Source organism: Opisthorchis viverrini (assembly GCF_000715545.1).
Source record: "Opisthorchis viverrini unplaced genomic scaffold opera_v5_140, whole genome shotgun sequence".
NCBI classification, from domain to species: Eukaryota; Metazoa; Platyhelminthes; class Trematoda; order Opisthorchiida; family Opisthorchiidae; genus Opisthorchis; species Opisthorchis viverrini.
The window spans coordinates 680,837-698,915 of record NW_008751796.1 but is presented as its reverse complement, the minus strand read 5'-3'; the positions used below and the strand labels follow the sequence as shown (position 1 = coordinate 698,915).

Here is an 18,079-nt window from a genome sequence, read left to right as displayed (position 1 = left end):
CACTTGATGTGACTTGAGTAGATTGTTTCTTTTTCAGCATGAAAAACCCGAGGCGGTGGTCCAACCCCAGTCATCGAGTCAACCACAACCACAGCACGTATGTTCTTACCTTTCAACTGGCGTTTTTCAACACACAGTTTTCGATTAACCTCTTCTTACATCGATATCTTTCATTAGACGAAATTCAGAGCCTAGTTCTCATGAAGTCCAAATGGAGTCTCCAAATCAAGACTCAAGCAGTCTTTATTCCGATTCCATCTGATTGTGACTCAAGCAATATCTCGGTTAATGTTGTACAAACTTAACATCCACACTGGGTGGGAATTGTGCGGTCGCATTTTCATACGTCGTCACCCGGGCAAGTGCTTCATCTATTCCAAGACCGTGCCCAATAGGCATTTGTTCCCTATAACCGAACTGTTTGTGGAAACAGTCCAAGGGATCCCGTCAGGGAGTCTCTATCGGAGGGGACAAGTGTCTATCAGAATCTTTAGTCTCACCTTGAGTTTTATATCCAATTTATTGTGCATATTATGTGACATATTGTCTTGTATATCATACATGAAATAGTTGGCTTGGAAGGGATTGGACAGGAATATCGGTGGACACCGAACTGTGCGGGATAGTGATACTCCCCGGTTGCCCAGGCCGAGGAAGGGGGTTTGTTTGATGTACCCCACCTTGAGCCTTTGAGTAGAAAGTCTGACCCACAAGGCGGTGGGAGGACGTAGGGTTTTGTTCGGGAATCCTGCCCCTAACCTCTGACTCAAAAGTCTGACCTATGAGGCAGCAGACGGTAGAGTTTCCTTTGGGGACCCTGCCGAAAGCTGATGACTCAACAGTATGACCTTTTCGGTTGAGGGGGTTGGTCTAACCTGAGGGCGCAGGGATTAAGTTATCACAGTTTCATTCCCGATGTGGCTGCCCACAGCGGGTTCCTCTTGAGCAGCACCGGACTCTTTGGTTTTAAAAGTATTTCGACCGTATTGGATAGTGCGTCGGCGGTCATGGTCAATCATTGGGCGATTGGAGTGTGCGGTTTTCGGGGCCGACCTTTTCTAACTCTTTTCGGTCCCTTTTGCCTGGGTTGGCATTTTTCTGAGAACTCAGAAGCACTTTCATAGTCGCATTTTTTTTGCTAGGCTGGTTGGCCCACTGCATGACTTTTAGATCTAACTGCATGTCTAAGCACCACAGGCTTGAATGAGCTCTTTTGAACGAAAATTTTATGTTCGCTTTCTTCTTCTTCTTCTAACCAGGTTCTTCCACCGGTGGATCAGTTTTACGCGATCACTTCGTACAAGATCAGAATTTTGCGTTACTTGGACCCGGCAGCTCAAGTAAGTCGTTGAAAAAGTTCAATGACAAACTTTGCTCAAACAACAGAATGGCTTCTTTAATCGCTTGGAAAATATTCGGATCGTTTCAAAAAGGGTTTGGTAAACAATCGGTGGACACGTTGCTTGACACCGTTTCGCTTTTGACACAAAATCTTCATCAGGTCGAGGTTACAAGGTTGGCCGATTTCTAAAGCAGACGCAGAACCCATCAGTAAGTCTCCTTCTAACAGCAGGTTAAATCGATGTTAGGTGTCGGCTAGGAGTTTTTTACTAGCTAGTGTGGTGAACCAGAGTTTCATGAATAGTCTAGGATTCTGGCTTTTCTGGTTCACAGCGCTTTACTTGGAAATTCCTCTTGAGTGTTGCTTAAAATTCGTATTGGTGAGTTAGTGCCACGGTTGATATAAATCCACACAACGTCCAGCTTTATGCTCTCTGCTTTGTTTACACTTAAATGCCTGGCGATTTCCATCGCCTCAGCTATCAGTCGCCATGGTTTGAATCGTAGAATTCGCTCGAAACTTCCTAATTCTCCGAACCTGTTCCGTACGATGTGTCTGGTGGTGCTTCAACATCGTCCGGTCTCTGACCAATGCCCGGTAGTCATCTGCGTTTCTTGGTGGTCTTTTTAATCTCCTCGTGTGCTTTCCAATGCCGGTTGCCTGAGTTCACCACGTTCAGCGGTGTAAGGCAAGGCTCGCTCTCTCTCGCTACCTGTCTCTAAAACCCTAGGGATCGAAATGTTTCCGGGACGTTCGTTCACAGACTTTGAGTTATTGCCCTCCATGGTTCAATTTCTTCAAAAATGCAAACCATGGTCGATAACCTAAATAATTCTGCCGCTTGGTCTGGCATGCTCTTCACACCCGCAAAATGCAAAGTGTTGCCACAAAATTTGGTAGAACCAAACCCAAGGCTCATGCTTGCAGACAAGCCAATCGACGTGATAGGTAAATTTGTCTACCGAAGCGGTTGTATGAGTTCCAGTGGACTGGTTGAAGATTCAATTACTGCTTGAATCGGGAAGGCCTGGACAGCTTTTGCCAACCTCCGACAGCGATTTCGCCAGCCTGACATCAGTTTGTCTGTCAAGAGCAGGGTTTACACTTCTGCAAGAATCAGCGAACATACGAAAGCTGTCAGTGTTTGACCCATTTTGAGCTGAGTGGAAGCGACTGACAGGTGGATAGTGTGTGGCCTGGCAGTCAATTGTGGAAACGCTAACCAGTAAACTGCCGTCTCCCTGAGACTCGACTCACAAACGATTAATGACACTGTCAGACATGGCCGTCAGTGGCGGTCGTACATCAAAGCAATCCCCTTCAATGCGTAGCCGACCAACTTTCTGAACGAATTGATCATGTCATCACCTTCAATGATTGGCTATGTCTTTCCTGCTTCATCATTTTTCGGTGGCCGAAGTAGCATACCCTTGGTACATGGTTTATAGCTAATAAACTGACTGACTGATTGAGCCGGGCCGGTGTACAGCTCTCTATCTGCTTGTTCTAGGCAGACCTTAGTGTGTTTCACTGAGCCTTAGTCCTTTCAACCAAAACTGAGGATATTGGATGTTGTTCCTTAGAGCAACATCTATGTCGGAAAACACTGTTTGAGACCCAAACCTACTTTGGGTCATCTACTGAGGGATGTGTCTGCTCCCCAGCTGGAGTTTTTTTCTTTGGGGGGAGGGATGGATTAATAGGGTATTCTGAACCCAAAATCTGCAAAGCAGTTCATATTATGTGCGTTCCATCACTAGTGGAAAAGGGGAGGTTTCGTGCAGTCTCACGGAAACTTCAAGTTGTATACGTACAGCTAGATCCTCTGCCGATTGTGTTACACGCAGTTCCCCACCACACTATCTCTACTAGTTTGCTGGTGGTTTCATCAGTAAGTTGGGTGAACCCATTTTTTTGTGCTTCACTTATACAACTCGATTTCCTGTACTTGATAGGAGCATCGGATCGCTAGTTCTGAATTCTCTTGATCGATTTATGAGGTGGTTTTACTCTATAGTGGCTTGGTCACGTCTTTCCTGTACCTTGTTCCCTGAGCAGAAACGATGCGGGGTGGGTGGCCGAGTTTGCTGCCTAACTTGGCAGTAAAGTGTGGAAGCAGTAACCAATGAATTCATCTTTGTTGGTAGCTTCCATAGGACCTTCAGTCACTAGACATCTTGCTCAGGGACACTGATGCTTTGGGCTCAGTGGCGTACGCAGTGAAGTGTCCCTTTCTGTTAGGATCGCCACGTCAACAAGAAAACACCCATCGCTATTACAGAGTTTGCGACCGGTCAGGCCGATTAACAACCCTTCTAAGTTCGTTCGATTAGTTCGTTTCGAATAATTCTCACTTAAGCACACTATGCCTACTGCTGGAGGTACATACCTATGTATACCTTAAAAGCGAAAGTTTGTGACTTTGGTTACTATTCTTCTTCCCCATGACAGTCTCTCGCCCGTAGCTTCTTACCTTTGGATCATCTGGTTGAACTGGCTGCGCATAAGGCTGAATGTCCTATCGAACAGGTGAAACCCAGAGATTTTCTTCACGAAATGCTCCGCTGGTTCAGGGAAGAATTTTTCAGATGGGTTGAAGATTTTTATTGTGACATATGTAAGGTAAGTGTTATTCGCTCCGTTTTCTCGTCAAACTTTTTCTCGTATCCGGTGTTCAATGAACGTCGATCATCATCAGCATCATCATCATCATTGTCAGCTGTGATAAGAGCGTACTTGCCGTACGGTGGTTGTAGCTGCCACAGTTTCGTTCACCGATGATTTGGGGAGGTGGGGTAGGTAGCTGCGCATTGGAGGCGGGAGCGTAAATAGAGCACTGTAGGTGGACTGCTAAGTGGGGGGATTGGGAAGGGAGCTATGCAGTGTACGCAGGATGCCGGTTTCCCCAATGTCGGGACTTCCCTTGTTACTGCTCCTACTGGTGGTGTTAGGTTCGTTGTTGGTTGTCTCGCAGAAATACGCATGTTGTTGAGAATCTTGAGAGGTGCCTGTGACCCCTCTCACTTGATCAAATTTCATTCTTCGGTGTCTATCCGTTTCGCTGTTCTAGTGAGAACCTGTGGTCCCATGTGTGAAGTTTGGTGGCCCGAAATGGGGTCCAGCAGAGATTTGCAAACTTTGCTTATCAGTAGGTGCAGCAAAACCCACTGTGGTACGTGTTGACCTCACCGGTCGTTTCAGGGAGTTAAAAGTTCTCGGTGGAACGTCAAGAAGGACCGACCAAAGGTAGTAGCTTTGAGAATAAACTGTCTAGAGATGAAATAACCGTTTATTTTTGTGGCACTATCTACACCGTTTGTGGTGTGTTGAGAATCATTCTGTTTTATCGACATACTTATTTTAAAGTGGGGTGTAGCGCACAGTTTCCTGAAGTCGCCCGTCGCTGTTGGTCTAAACTGTCAGTTTCTCAGTGTGCTTCGATCCAAATACGTCACTCCAAAAAAGTGCGAGATTGCTCAAGTGGTTAGAGCGCGAATTTACTGACCGGAGGGTCCGTGGTTCGAACCCGACCTCTGCCTCTCGACTTCACCTGTCTAGGCTTGGACAACCTGGCAGTATCCAAGTCCTCATGCTTCCTTCGGATGGCACGGCGGCTAAGCACCAAAAGGGTGTTACAGCTGAACGATTATTATTATTATTGTTATTATTATTATTATTATTATTATTATCTGAATTCAACCCAACCTTCGAACTTGATAAGCCCCTGCTCCGACACTGTTCAACAAGAAACACATATTTATGTTTGTGCTACTGTCTGTCAGTCTTAGAAATCGAGACACCAGCCACCACCACCCTTGCAGAAGAATTTGAAGATTATCTGGAAGAGATGGGTGTGTACCTTCATCTCTCCGTCTAAGGAACCGTCTAAAGCCGCAGGCACACGACCTTTCCTGGGAGTTGCATACAACGGCCGTCTTGCGTTGGTTAACTCTTCCGTAAGATGACAATTTGAATTCTCTTCTCTCAGTGACGGAAATCAATGACGAAAAGCTGAGAAGCTGTTTCATCCTTATGGCGACGAAACTGAGAGTTTCGAATCGGCCACCGCTTGACATTTGGGCCACGAGCGGTAGTGTGATTAGCTGTCAGTTGGATGAAGAGCATCGGTCATACTTCGATCAAATGATCCACATCACTGAATGACCTATTGATCAGGTTCCGGTTTGACAACTACTCAGTTTCACTCATCATATGAAATAATTATTCCTCTGAGTCGCGACCGATCGATTGATTGTAGTGTGAGTAGATTTGGTACTTGTCGATTGAGATTTGATTGTGTCGGTGAACACTGCGTACTGTTGAGCACTGTACAGCTGCTTCATTTTTATTCAGATCCATTAACCTGTGACGAAACTGAGAGAGCGCGAACTAGTGACCTTGCGGTTCATGTTTTGGATTTCTCCAGCTCTATTTCTTCTCCTAGCGAGTGCATCCTTTGTTGATCGTTCGTAGCCGGTTTGTAATAACGGCTCCCGAGGTTGTACTGGCTAGGCTCAGGTCAGATCCCTTCTTAACTCTACAATCTTTTCTGGTATTTTACCGAGCTACTAGGCTACTTAGGGTTACCTGGCACGGCAGCGCAGCAGCTAAAGTGTTGGGTGTGATCTCGAACGGGGGGCGAGATGGCTCAAGTGGTCAGAGCGCGAATTTACTAGCCGGAAGGTCCGTGGTTCGAACCCGACCTCTGCCTCTCGACTTCACCTGTCTAGGCTTGGACAACTTGACAGTATCCCAGCCCTCGTGCTTCCTTCGGGTGGTATGACACTTAGGCACCGAAAAGGCGCTACAGCTGAATGATTATTATTTATTGGTTATCTCGAACTGGTGTATACAGCATAAAGAATAGTTTGAACATACTTTAAGGATATGGCATCATTCAGTCACCTTTCAGAGTGTGACGGTCTTTCTTCTCTTGTTGAGCTTTCATCCTCCTTAGTATAGGCGATTTTTGAATGAAACTGAAACCTGTATACCATTTCAAGTGATCCTAACAATTTGTGAACCCAACGTATTGGTGGACCGCCAATAGTGTTTCGCAGTTTGTTAAACTGACTGGCTTCTTTCAGGGTAGCTAATCATCCGTAATCCCACGTCGTTCGGCGTTCAATGTCGTCTCTCTTCCTTGGTGTTGATGCACCGGACGAATCGTGCCAGAACAGAAAAGTTGAATTGCATTAGCAGCTACGTGTCCGTTTCCACGCCACGATTTTCCATGACCTATGAATTCAGACGTTACCATTTTATTTTATAGTACTTATATATACATATACGTATTATATATCCTTCCATCTTATCTGTCGTTTTCAGGCCAAAATGAACTTAGCGGAAATCGCACCTCCTTGGGGGTCAGAAATTGAAGGTGATGCTCAAATGGTGGAGGTCTTTCGCTGTCCATCTGGCCACTCTGTCCATCGGTTTCCCCGATACAACAACCCGGCGACTCTACTGCAAACGCGTTTTGGTCGATGTGGTGAATGGACCAGCTGTTTTATACTGCTTCTTGTGTCTGCTCGTCGTCCCTCGAATGTGGACGGAGGAAGACCGTGGTTTCCCGCATGCCGTTACATTTCTGATCTGTCCGATCATGTATGGTGCGAAATGTGAGTGAGGTGTGAAGTGTTTCAGTTCGTGTCGCGTGTTGGGCGGCATCAACTGCTTCCTTAGTCCTTCGTTGTACTCCCGCGGACAATGTACTGCAGCAACTTGTCACTTTGATTGCGGTGGGGGAGATTCGCTTCGATCCCCTCTTGAGATTTGAACAACCTTCTGTTCCCCAAAATGGTCGATTCACGCCCAATCTGTCGGTGTAGTTAACGTGCGTACAAACGGCTGGTACGAAGCTCGGCGAGCCCAGACTACCCGTATTTCAACGAATGCTGTCAGCCATCTTGCTTCACTTACTGAATTGACAGATTTTAAGATTTTTAAATCTTTATATATTGGCATCGCAAACAAAAGCCTTGAAGCTTAAACTTCACACATAGCACTTGGGGATTCTAACCGTGACTTCATTCAGGAGAAGTTTCGCGTGACCAGGGGACACTTTGGATGCTTTTACTGGAGGATGTACTTAAAGGTTACGATACACAATGTCGTGTTAGCCATGTAGATATTTTAGAGTGATTTTTTCGAATGTTCTGGTATTTCCGAAAGATTTTGTTTCTGAGTTGTGGGATTCCAGACATTACCTCCAGCCACGAATTGTTCAATGTGATTCAGTCGATCAGCCTGTCATGTAAGGCTCACCTCAGTTTCTCCAAATTCCGTCTAATAGACTCTTGTCAATTCCCGTTTTTCTCTGCTCATTCCAGCTGGTTGGAAGACCCGGATTCCGGAGACTATCGTTGGGTACATTGCGACCCTAGTGGTGAGGTCGATCAACCTCTTCTCTATGAATGTGGTTGGGGCAAGGAGCTCCAATACGTATTTGCTTACACCATTCCCCCACTCTGCTTCGATTTTTCTGACCCTCAGTCTCTTCAGGCGGTCGACATTCAGGACGTGACATGGAGGTATACAAGAAATTTTAAGGAAGTGAGTGGATGGCCTTTTTGTCACCTAAACGTGTCATCGAGTGACGAGTGCATCGTGAATTCTCTTCGATAATATAACTGAATCTAGTGTTAGACTGGAGACGCTGCCTGTACAGGGTGGGAGTACATCCGTTTGGCACTTCGATACACTAACCTAGTGAGTTACCAGAAAACCCTCGTCTAGTGTCTTATTACAAATGAGGCGCGAACGAAAGCCGTATTTTGAAGAAAAGAATAAAAATGGATGGGGAAGGGACTTGTTGCTGATTTACCACAATCTTTCCGAGTTGCCCAGGTCTACATACACTCATTTAGACAATCTGCATAGAAACTGACGACAGGAACTTCACTGACACTGAATAGCAGCCATATCATGCAACGTTTTCAATCAGACACAGTGGGGATCACGTGGTCCCCATCCTGGAAGGCGAGTCGTGCCGACAGCACCCGACTTTTGGTAAACTTTTTCATACTCCTCTGCCAGGCCAAAGATTGACCACCTCTCTGCTTGCGTCACTCACGATTGGGCACGGAAAAAAGCACTCTCTTTGGCAAACGGTGATTCGGTACGCGCAATAATACCTGGCCTAATCACCGCAGCTCTGGATGTTTCTGTCCTTGTGGCACAAGCGAACACTCATTTTCAAGGACAAGCACCGCTCTCCTTACGGACAACTTGCATGAAACTCACTTTTGTTTTTTATTTAGTTGGTTTTCTGTTAGTTGTAGGCTATGGGCAATGGATTGGGCACGGAAAAAAGCACTCTCTTTGGCAAACGGTGATTCGGTACGCGCAATAATACCTGGCCTAATCACCGCAGCTCTGGATGTTTCTGTCCTTGTGGCACAAGCGAACACTCATTTTCAAGGACAAGCACCGCTCTCCTTACGGACAACTTGCATGAAACTCACTTTTGTTTTTTATTTAGTTGGTTTTCTGTTAGTTGTAGGCTATGGGCAAGCTCAGTGGAAACTCAACGTTCGAAGTTGGATACGCAGTAGTGAAATTCGCGGCTTATCCCACTCACTCCTCTGATTGATCCATTCTGGATTAGAGATTCTGAGGAGTCTTTGGCATGGTTTTCCCCTCGTCGATCGCAATATGCGGCTAATCATGATGACACGTTTTTGAGTGACAACTTTGATGTTCCTTCTATACGCTGAACACATCACATCTAACCAATTCGAACAAAGACCGGTGACGGGAGCGTGCAAAGTTAGTCCTGGTTGGGGAAGGAAATGCTCCGGGGTGTAGATTTCTTCTGGATGCTACCGGTTCATATTTAGGAGTATAAAAAACGTGAGAAGAATTATCCCAGTTGGCATGTTGGTTTGTATGTTCCAAATAATTCATTCCTCCTTCATATAACTGTTTCGGCAGTATAATAATAAATAAAAAAATATAAATTGTTCAGCTCTAGTACCCTTTCTGCGCCTTACTGCCATGCCACGAGGGCGGGGAGACTGCCAGGTTGTCCTAGCCTAGACAGGGGAAGTCGAGAGGCAGAGGTCGGGTTCGAATCACGGACCTTCCGGTCAGTAAATCCGCGCTCTTACCACTCGGGCCATCTCGCCCCCCTCCAGCCAACTATTTCATGTATGATATACAGGACAATATATCACATAATATGCACAATAAATTGGATATAAAACTCAAGGTGAGACTAAAGATTCTGATAGACACTTGTCCCCTCCGATAGAGACTCCCTGACGGGATCCCTTGGACTGTTTCCACAAACAGTTCGGTTATAGGGAACAAATGCCTATTGGGCACGGTCTTGGAATAGATGAAGCACTTGCCCGGGTGACGACGTATGAAAATGCGACCGCACAATTCCCACCCAGTGTGGATGTTAAGTTTGTACAACATTAACCGAGATATTGCTTGAGTCACAATCAGATGGAATCGGAATAAAGACTGCTTGAGTCTTGGATTTGGAGATCCATTTGGACTTCATGAGAACTAGGCTCTGAATTTCGTCTAATGAAAGATATTCATGTAAGAAGAGGTTATTCGAAGATTGTGTGCGGCAGTATAGTGGTCGCGCTCGCACATTGTGTGACGCTCGCGTGTTTTCCGCACCATTTGGGGCTTATCTGTATGGTAGAATACCAATCCATGTTCGATAAGTTTCGTCCCATACTTGTTGTTGTATATCCCGGAGAAGGGATGGTTGTTTGCTGTCATTGACGCGGTTGAGCTGTAGAGTTTCGTCAGCCTCATTCCCAAAGTTGCTGTTTTCTTACAGATATAATCCTGTATTGCGATGAACTCATTCTGTTGCTGAAGGGGATTTTTTGCTTTTCTAGATCATATCCCGTCGCAAATATTTTTCCGAAGGATATTTGGCCGCCTACCTGGTCAACATTCATCTAACTGCAGTTGCTGCTTGGAACATGAAGCGTAGTTTGGTCCCTGGGGATGATGTTCAAAATCCCTTCTCAATGCATCAGGTAATACGTGAACTGTGCTCCTTTTTTAAACCTCCCAAAGCACCGGAGCGGCCGTTGCCTGGTCGCAGAACCGGTCCATTGGAGTGGCGGCGCGCTCGTGGTGAGCTGGGCCCGGGGGGTGTGTCAGCAGAACCCAGTTGGGAGGGGTAAGTGATCCGCTCTCTCATCTTCAATTCATTTGTTTAATTGTTGGAAACGGCTCACTGAACTATCCTGAAAGCCGAACTTTCTGTGACGCGCCTACTCATCAATGCGACTTAGTCTTATTGGGGTCTACTACGTCTTGGACTTGTTAGTGCTCTGGTTGTAACGTAATTCTCAGAAGGTGGCAAGCTCTAACAAAAGTCCGTTTTACCAGGATGCTGATGATCACATTAGTTACGTGCATTTGATAAAAATAGATACAGTGCGAAATGTGGAATAAGCCAATAATTGACTTATCGTTTGAAGACAACCGGTGAAAGTTGCTGAGTGAAGTTCCGGACGCGGGATATGTCTTCTCTGCACTATAGCCGCAACGCGTGGTTAGCCGTGGAGACTTGCGGAGCTCGGTTGACTTCCTGTCCTGTGCGCGCGTGTTTTGGGCCGGGTTTTATGCCTACTTTGTGTTCAATGTGAAGAGAGGGGTTGCACGAACATGAATACAACTTGCACGTGCAATTTGGTTTCAAGTAGAACATAAGGTTGACGGAAACCCGGGGACTGCGCCTACCTGATGAGCCCCAAGAAGGGCGAAACCGATCGTGGGCTGTTGATGGATTTTCAGCAACCTTATGAGTAGTATATTACAAATATATACATGCATCGCGATATTTCAAATATCGTAGCGACTGAAACATGAGGCGGCCTGGTGCAGCACATTCAGTTGCCCTAGAACATCATAAACCAAAGATTCAGTTGGGTCCCAGGTGAGTCTCTCGAAAGAACCAAATTGGTTTGCAAATGAGTGTATATTCGCTAATTGACTTGATGTGGTTGAAGTTCGTAAGCCTGGCGCGTGACGTAGGTGGTAGCCGCGTAAACAAAGATGGGTGGGAAATCGTAGTGTGCACGCTGTCGGCTAAGGTTGCGAGTGGGACAGGAATTGTCACGTGGTTTGAGTGTTTGTGACGCGTGATCTATTGGGTAACCTCTACAGACGGTAACGTGGATGCCACAAAATAGGAGAGCGCGTTTGATCATACTTCATCGGAACATGACGGGAACATCTGTTAGTCTAATCAGAGCAGTGGGCAAGTAAAGTCACGGTCGAGCACAGTTTGACAATATTGTGGATCCAGTGACATTTGGCTTTTCTGAGTTGTTTCGAATTGACCAGAATCTTTTCAGGTGCTGGTCACTCTACTGGTGGCTCTCGTGCGTCATTCTTGTCGGGTAACTGAAGTGACATTTAGGAGGGCGTGTCTGAGCATGCCGTATTTAGTACATCATTTGTCTCATACTAATCACTTTTGTGGTCTCCTTGTTATCCGTGACTGTGTTGCTCGAACCATAGTCCTGGAAAGTTTTTTTGAAAATTGGCTGTCTTACCAGTCACAAAACACTTGGTACAGGGTTTGCATACAATCGCTGCCCCCCCCCCCCATCTGGGAGCACCTGATCAAATGGAGCTACGCGAATTTGGCTGCATAAGACTGCGCTGACCAACAGAGTTCAGTACGAACGAACTGTCATAATCTGTGACCGGTTTAGTGAGCTATTGACCATGAAAAGAAAAACGAACTAAGCCGTTAATCGGTTTGAATATTAAACCGTAATGAAAGAACACTTTTCAGCAACCATGTGAGTAGTTTCTTTTCGTACAAATAACGATGTGGGGGTGGAGCTTGGGCACCAGACTAGACCCTACATTGCATGTTTCGTCAATGGTATACAGGGGCGAGATAGTCCAAGTGGTTAGAGCGCGAATTTACTGACTGGAAGGTTCTTGGTTCGAATCTGACTTCTGCCTCTCGATTTCCCCTGTCTAGGCTTGGGCAACCTGGCAGTATCCCAGCCCTCGTGCTTCCTTCTGGCGGCATGGCAGCTAGGCACCGAAAGGGTGGCACAGCTGAACGGTTTTTTCAATGGTATACATCGTTGCGTCAGTAGTGAGTGGTTGGCCACACGAATCGACTTGATAGTGACGTTTTTAGTTTATCAGCTAGCTATCTTTGAACTACCGGCTGCGAGCTTACTGAGAGGAAGTTTTTTTGGTTCAAACTCAACTTCAGAATCTCGACTGCTGCTGCTGACTAGGTTTGGACAACCTGGCGGTATCTCGGCGTTCGCGCTTCCTTGGCAGTTGGGCACCGAAATGTCTTCACAACTGGACGATTTCTATATCACCCTGGCCGACTGTCGTCGATATTCGCAACTCGCTACCAGTCAGAAACACGACAGTAGGATCACAAATTTGATGGCGAATGGCGTCTATTGATAAAACTGGTCACCCAGCTGATCCTCTGCTGGTGTGGCCCCAACTCCTTAGCTATTCAAATTCAGTCAGAAGAGTCTATTCTGGGCTAAAACAAATACTCCCTCCTTTGTTTCTCTTCTGTTCTTGATCTAGCGATAATATTGTTCTTGAACCTTCCACCGAAGAGTTGAAAAACGGCATGTTCTACCTCAGATACAACTCTGCCTTGGACATTTATCAGCGACCTTTTTTGAATGAGGGGGAACGTACTTGGACCGGTCAGTCTTCGAAGAATTCGGATGAATTGATCAAACATGCAACGGACGCTGGGCTTTCCGGCTGGCGTTCCGTGGCCAATAGATGGCGAAATATAGACAGAAAGGTAAATCACTGTGGAACTTTTGGTGGCCCCTATTGCTTTGGATTCATACCATCACCATCTGTTGGCGCTCGACCACTTGAACAAAGAAACCACTCACGAAGTGCATACGTGTTAGGAAAAGAATCAACCAAACGTCTGATAACCCTATATGGAGAAAGCAACCATTTGAAACCCTTACATAAGAAGATTATTGCATCGGGGCGCAGGATATGTTTATCCCTATTGCATATCGCACCTATCACTCCCTCAGCTAGCTGTCTGGACGCTTAAATGGTTTTCCGTGAACTTGCGGCCGCTTGTAGTAGACGCACAGAGTGATCGTTGTAGATGCATTCGTGGAGCTTTCGCAGAATTTCCCGCAAGGTCGCACCATAGGCGCTCGGTTCCGATTGACTCATTTTCTTGCCACTTGCGGCCTGAAACTATATGTTCGATAAATTGGAAAATGTTTGGGACCGATTGGGAAGTCATCGTTTCAGAAGGGTTTGGTAAACAATCGGTGGATTTATTCCTGAGCAACGTTCATATAGGTTTATATAGGTCAGACAGCCAGGGAATTGCACACCAGAATCGGTGAGCATAAGCGTTCCATTAACAGACCACCGAGAAACGCAGAGGAATACCAGGTGTTAGTCAAATATTCGACAATGGCAGGGCATGCTCTAGACACTGGGCATAGGATAGAGTTAGGGAATGTGGACATCCTGAGACGGGGTTTAAGATTCACACCACAGCGATTGGTGGCCGAGGCGGTGGAAATCGCCAAGCATCCCGGTGTGAATAGAATAGAGGGGGTAGAACTTGCAAACATGTGGAGAGCGGTCTTAGATCAGCTGAGATGACACAAGACAGTGTGCAGTTATCAGCGAAATGACCTGGGTCTAAAAGTATGAAATCCAAGTATAGTTAGATCCAATTAACCACCCCACCACCATCCCAAATCAGTTGTCTTAGCACCCTTGGACGAACACAGGTGAACGAAATCTGTTAACGACCCCAAGAGGAATTTTCCATTAAGGTGTCCTAGAGTGAAGAAGCGAGGACGAAAAATTTGGGTTCGTCATAAAGACGAATCCCCCCTAACTAATCTATCGTAAATCTTAGTCATCCCCACTAATCAACAAACAGGAACATCAGACTGAACATCCAACACTGATCAAGTCACTAGTTATAAGGAATCTCACGGATTTGTTCCCTGACTGCCTTAAAACCCCAATCAATCTACTTACTTACTCACTTGGCCTGACGAAGCTTTTGTGTCAAAAGCGAAACGTTGCCCAGCAATAAATCCACCGACTGTTTACCAAACCCCTCTGAAACGGAAGGTGTTCGATAGTTATACCTTATTTCGAATCCACTGTTTATTTGTACGAGTTCACCCACCAGTACTGGGAATTAAATCGTGTTGTTTCTTCAAGCAGCTATGTTGGCTCAATGAGCGTTCTTTTAAAAAAGGTGTGACCTTGAATTCCATTCAGAATACTTCCTTTCTAAACTATAGAGCAACTTGGGTGTGATCCATTATTCTTTCCTCAAATAGTATTTAGGTGTGTGGCTCAAAAGTAACGACGTTCCGAAATTTTTCTTTGCTGGTGAAAAACCGGTTACATGACGCGTAGGACTTGCGAATATTTTTGAATGAAATGATCAACACAATGCACTTCATACTTGATATGATATCGTTGAACGATAGTCAAGGTCGGAATGCAGTGAAGTGGGCTTCGATTAGTTCGCTGGCACTGTAGATGAATAAGCAGTGAAGATGACACTACTACTAAAATCTACTAAAATCTTTGAAACGAAATTTGGTGCTCTTGTCGGAAAGCATGGAACTCGCCGTGATACACTTGACTGTTGTTTTTTTTATTTCTGCATGATAACAACGCGGTCTGTCTCGAATTTTAGGTTTTTTGTGCAGGTCATTTTAGATCGTTGTTTCGTTTACACTTTGAGACAAATACCGGAGACCAGTTCAACCATTTGGTTTTGGAATCGATGCAGTAGGATCCCCTCGGAGCGGACGGACGCCCGAATAGCCGTTGTTTTTAACAGATATTTTGTGAGTTTACTCCAGTGGCTAACATACTTTCAACCTCATCATTGACTGTGCTCATTCTGTGCCTGGCACGATCACATCCCACAAAAAATAGTTGGTTTCATTTTAATGCCCCCTTTGAATTTCTGTAATGTACCATGCCTTCCGGTTTTCACCTGACCATGGATTTCATCATTTCTGTCACTCAGGTGGAACATGACTGGAAGATGGTCTATTTGGCCCGTAAAGAAGGAAGCCCAGCTCATCATGAGGGCATCATCGAGTGGAAGCTGCGTGTTCCTTCAGAGGAGTATGTTATTGGAAAGGTAGTGTCTGCTCCTATTTTATCATTCAGATCGATTTGGCCCTGTTACGTCCACCGCGTCGGAATAGAATACACCAGATTGGTGACTAGTCATGAGTAGGTCTTGAAAGCAAAACCATTTTGTTGTGCAAGGTTAAGGCAATACTAGTTTCTGCATATTGGGATCACCTATGACCCTAGCCGACTAGCAGCCTGCGATTTGACCTGTGGGCTACCTGTGGACTTGTCAAACGATTTTCCACACTAACTACCTGCACGGGAATGAGTAGTCAAACCACACCTCAATTAATCCTCCAACGGGCTTACGTGTCAATACCAGGTGTGCGCTCTATCGTCTTCCCCCGAGGAAGGACTGATTAAGAAAAAAGTTTATTCTGACCTCCTAACAGTTGGCTGTTATCATCGTTTGTCGAAATACTTCTAAAACCAAGGAGTCGATATCGTTCAGGACCATCCTTTCTACCTTTCCTTTGGACTATGAATTAGAGGTCCCATGTGCCTCTTCATCAGTGGGAATGTCTTCAAATTTCGGACCTTCCAGGTTCATTTACACTAGCCCTTCGGTAGTGCATCATCCAGTATTGCCTCATGGTCGCATAGCCTGGCTGCCGTGCGTTGAAAATCAAATGAGAATAGCATGCCGAATATCTATAGTCGCAGAACTTTTACGGCTGCTGTGCGTTGAAAATCAAATGAGAATAGCATATAGCTGCCGAATATCTATAGTCGCAGAACTTTTAGCATTGCCGGACCGATGAAACAGTGATTGATAATCGCGAGTCAGTGCGGAATCGAGATATTGTGTATACGTAACGGGCGTTCTCCACATTCGGACGGGTTATTTGTTTATTTAAGCCAATTCGAAGTGTGAAACGATGATGTAGGACTGTTTAATTGTAAACATTCAGTGAACTCGACGGTCCTCTAGTTTCCGCCCTTCGCTCGCGTTTATGGTGGGTTTCAACGTCTTGGCGTTATGGGTGAATTCTACCCCAGGAGCTTGTTAAAAACTCACCTGTAGGATTTACGCAGTGGTCACACACATGTAACCATGTCCACACACCGACCAGATTCCGAAGGATGGTCTCTTAATTCAACGTGCTCTCGGTCACAGAAGGCCCGCGTTCAATTCACAAACGGGTAGAATCCATCGCACCCTTTTGAAGTAGATTTTGCCTTAGGGCCTTTGCAAACCTGTTTGTAACGAACGTCCTATCATCTTTAGATCACACCAATGTCCACATTGTTCTTCAGTACTATTCTGTATGTAGATGGAGAGACAATAGAGAGTAGGGATGTGTACAAGACAAGAACAACAATTCAGTGACCTACGTTGTTGAGAACCGGATACGCTGTTAAATCCATTTATATTGCTGTAGCATTTACTTTCTGTTTGCTTCCCCCTCAGGTCTCGCTGTTCGCCAATCTTGTTTCACACTCTGTCGACAGTATGGCTGTGTTTACTTTGTGTTCTGGGTTTGACACCGAATCCGCGGAACCGGCCGCAGGTTGTTCTACGGCTACTACCTCTGCTGCAGGAATCTCTGTTCCTCTCTCACCCGGCTCAGATCCACTGTTCAGCATCACGCAGTTCCAAGGATGTAAACAAATTGCCCTAAAGGGTCGCCTCTGGACAAAGACTAACTCGGATGAAGAGCGGAATCCAGTTGCTTGGCAACAAGCGCAGTTGTTCCGACAAAAGGTACACAACAGTTTCACTTCTGGTTGACCAATAATTTTACCTCTGGTGCACACCGACGAAATAAGACGTACTCTGAAGGTTATCTATCTTGCAAATTAGCTTGGCTGTGGATGTGAGGTTTTCTTGTACCACTTGACTCCAGATGTCACAACATTTTACTTGGGCTTAGGGATTGATTTTTTTTGTACTGGTGTGTGGGACGGACGTATCGCACGACATTAAACTGTATGCTGATTATCTTACGTCAGTTTCTTTGTGGTCTACTGCTTGATTACGTTCAACCACCTGAGTGTAAACAGGTCATGAGTTGTGGCCCAACTGTTCGAATCCGAATAGTGTCACTTTAGTGCAGTACTTTTATATGCGCCGGTAGTTCCGGGTTGTGGCTGTCTACTCTGCGCTGGCAACAAAGTTCCAAATGGCTCATTGGTTAAGGCGCAAATTGACTGACCGAGGAACGTCCTTGGTTCCATGCCAACCTCACTAGCTCAACTTATCCTGTCTAGACTTGGGCAAATGGACCAGTCCTCGAGCTTCCAGCTGGGAACCGAAAGTGTGTTGTAGCTCAGCGGTTATTATTATTTGGTTTGAGGACCTCGTTCGCAAATTTACAGTTCGACATATGGGGGCCACTACAGGCGAGTTGCTGGATTCATGCAGCTGGTCGTGAAATCAGCGTTGTCGTGCGGTGTGATGGGAATTCTAACGGCCTATCTTGTTTTCAGCATAATTCTCCGGAAGCTGTGGTCGACAGCCCGTAGTCTCTGGATATGCTCGTATCACAGTGGCCAGGTGTCGCGTTCATCTAGAAGAACAGGGCTCACTGAATTTCGGTTTTCGGACCAACCTTAGCTGTACGTTACAGTTGTTGTGTTACGTGATTCTAG

The 18,079-nt window shown here is 45.7% G+C and overlaps 1 protein-coding gene across 1 annotated transcript in view; it reads left to right on the top strand.

The window, feature by feature from the left end:
- Nucleotides 1–18,079, top strand: part of T265_06621 (hypothetical protein) — a gene marked incomplete at both ends in the record, with an annotated part of 31,354 nt that overhangs the window by 11,524 nt on the left and 1,751 nt on the right. The window contains 9 exons of the mRNA XM_009171934.1: nt 38–97; nt 1,260–1,340; nt 3,794–3,964; nt 6,671–6,963; nt 7,675–7,897; nt 10,207–10,496; nt 12,902–13,130; nt 15,375–15,491; nt 16,899–17,192. Of these exons, the coding sequence (XP_009170198.1) occupies nt 38–97; nt 1,260–1,340; nt 3,794–3,964; nt 6,671–6,963; nt 7,675–7,897; nt 10,207–10,496; nt 12,902–13,130; nt 15,375–15,491; nt 16,899–17,192 (1,758 nt within the window). The remainder of the gene's footprint in view (nt 1–37; nt 98–1,259; nt 1,341–3,793; nt 3,965–6,670; nt 6,964–7,674; nt 7,898–10,206; nt 10,497–12,901; nt 13,131–15,374; nt 15,492–16,898; nt 17,193–18,079) is intronic.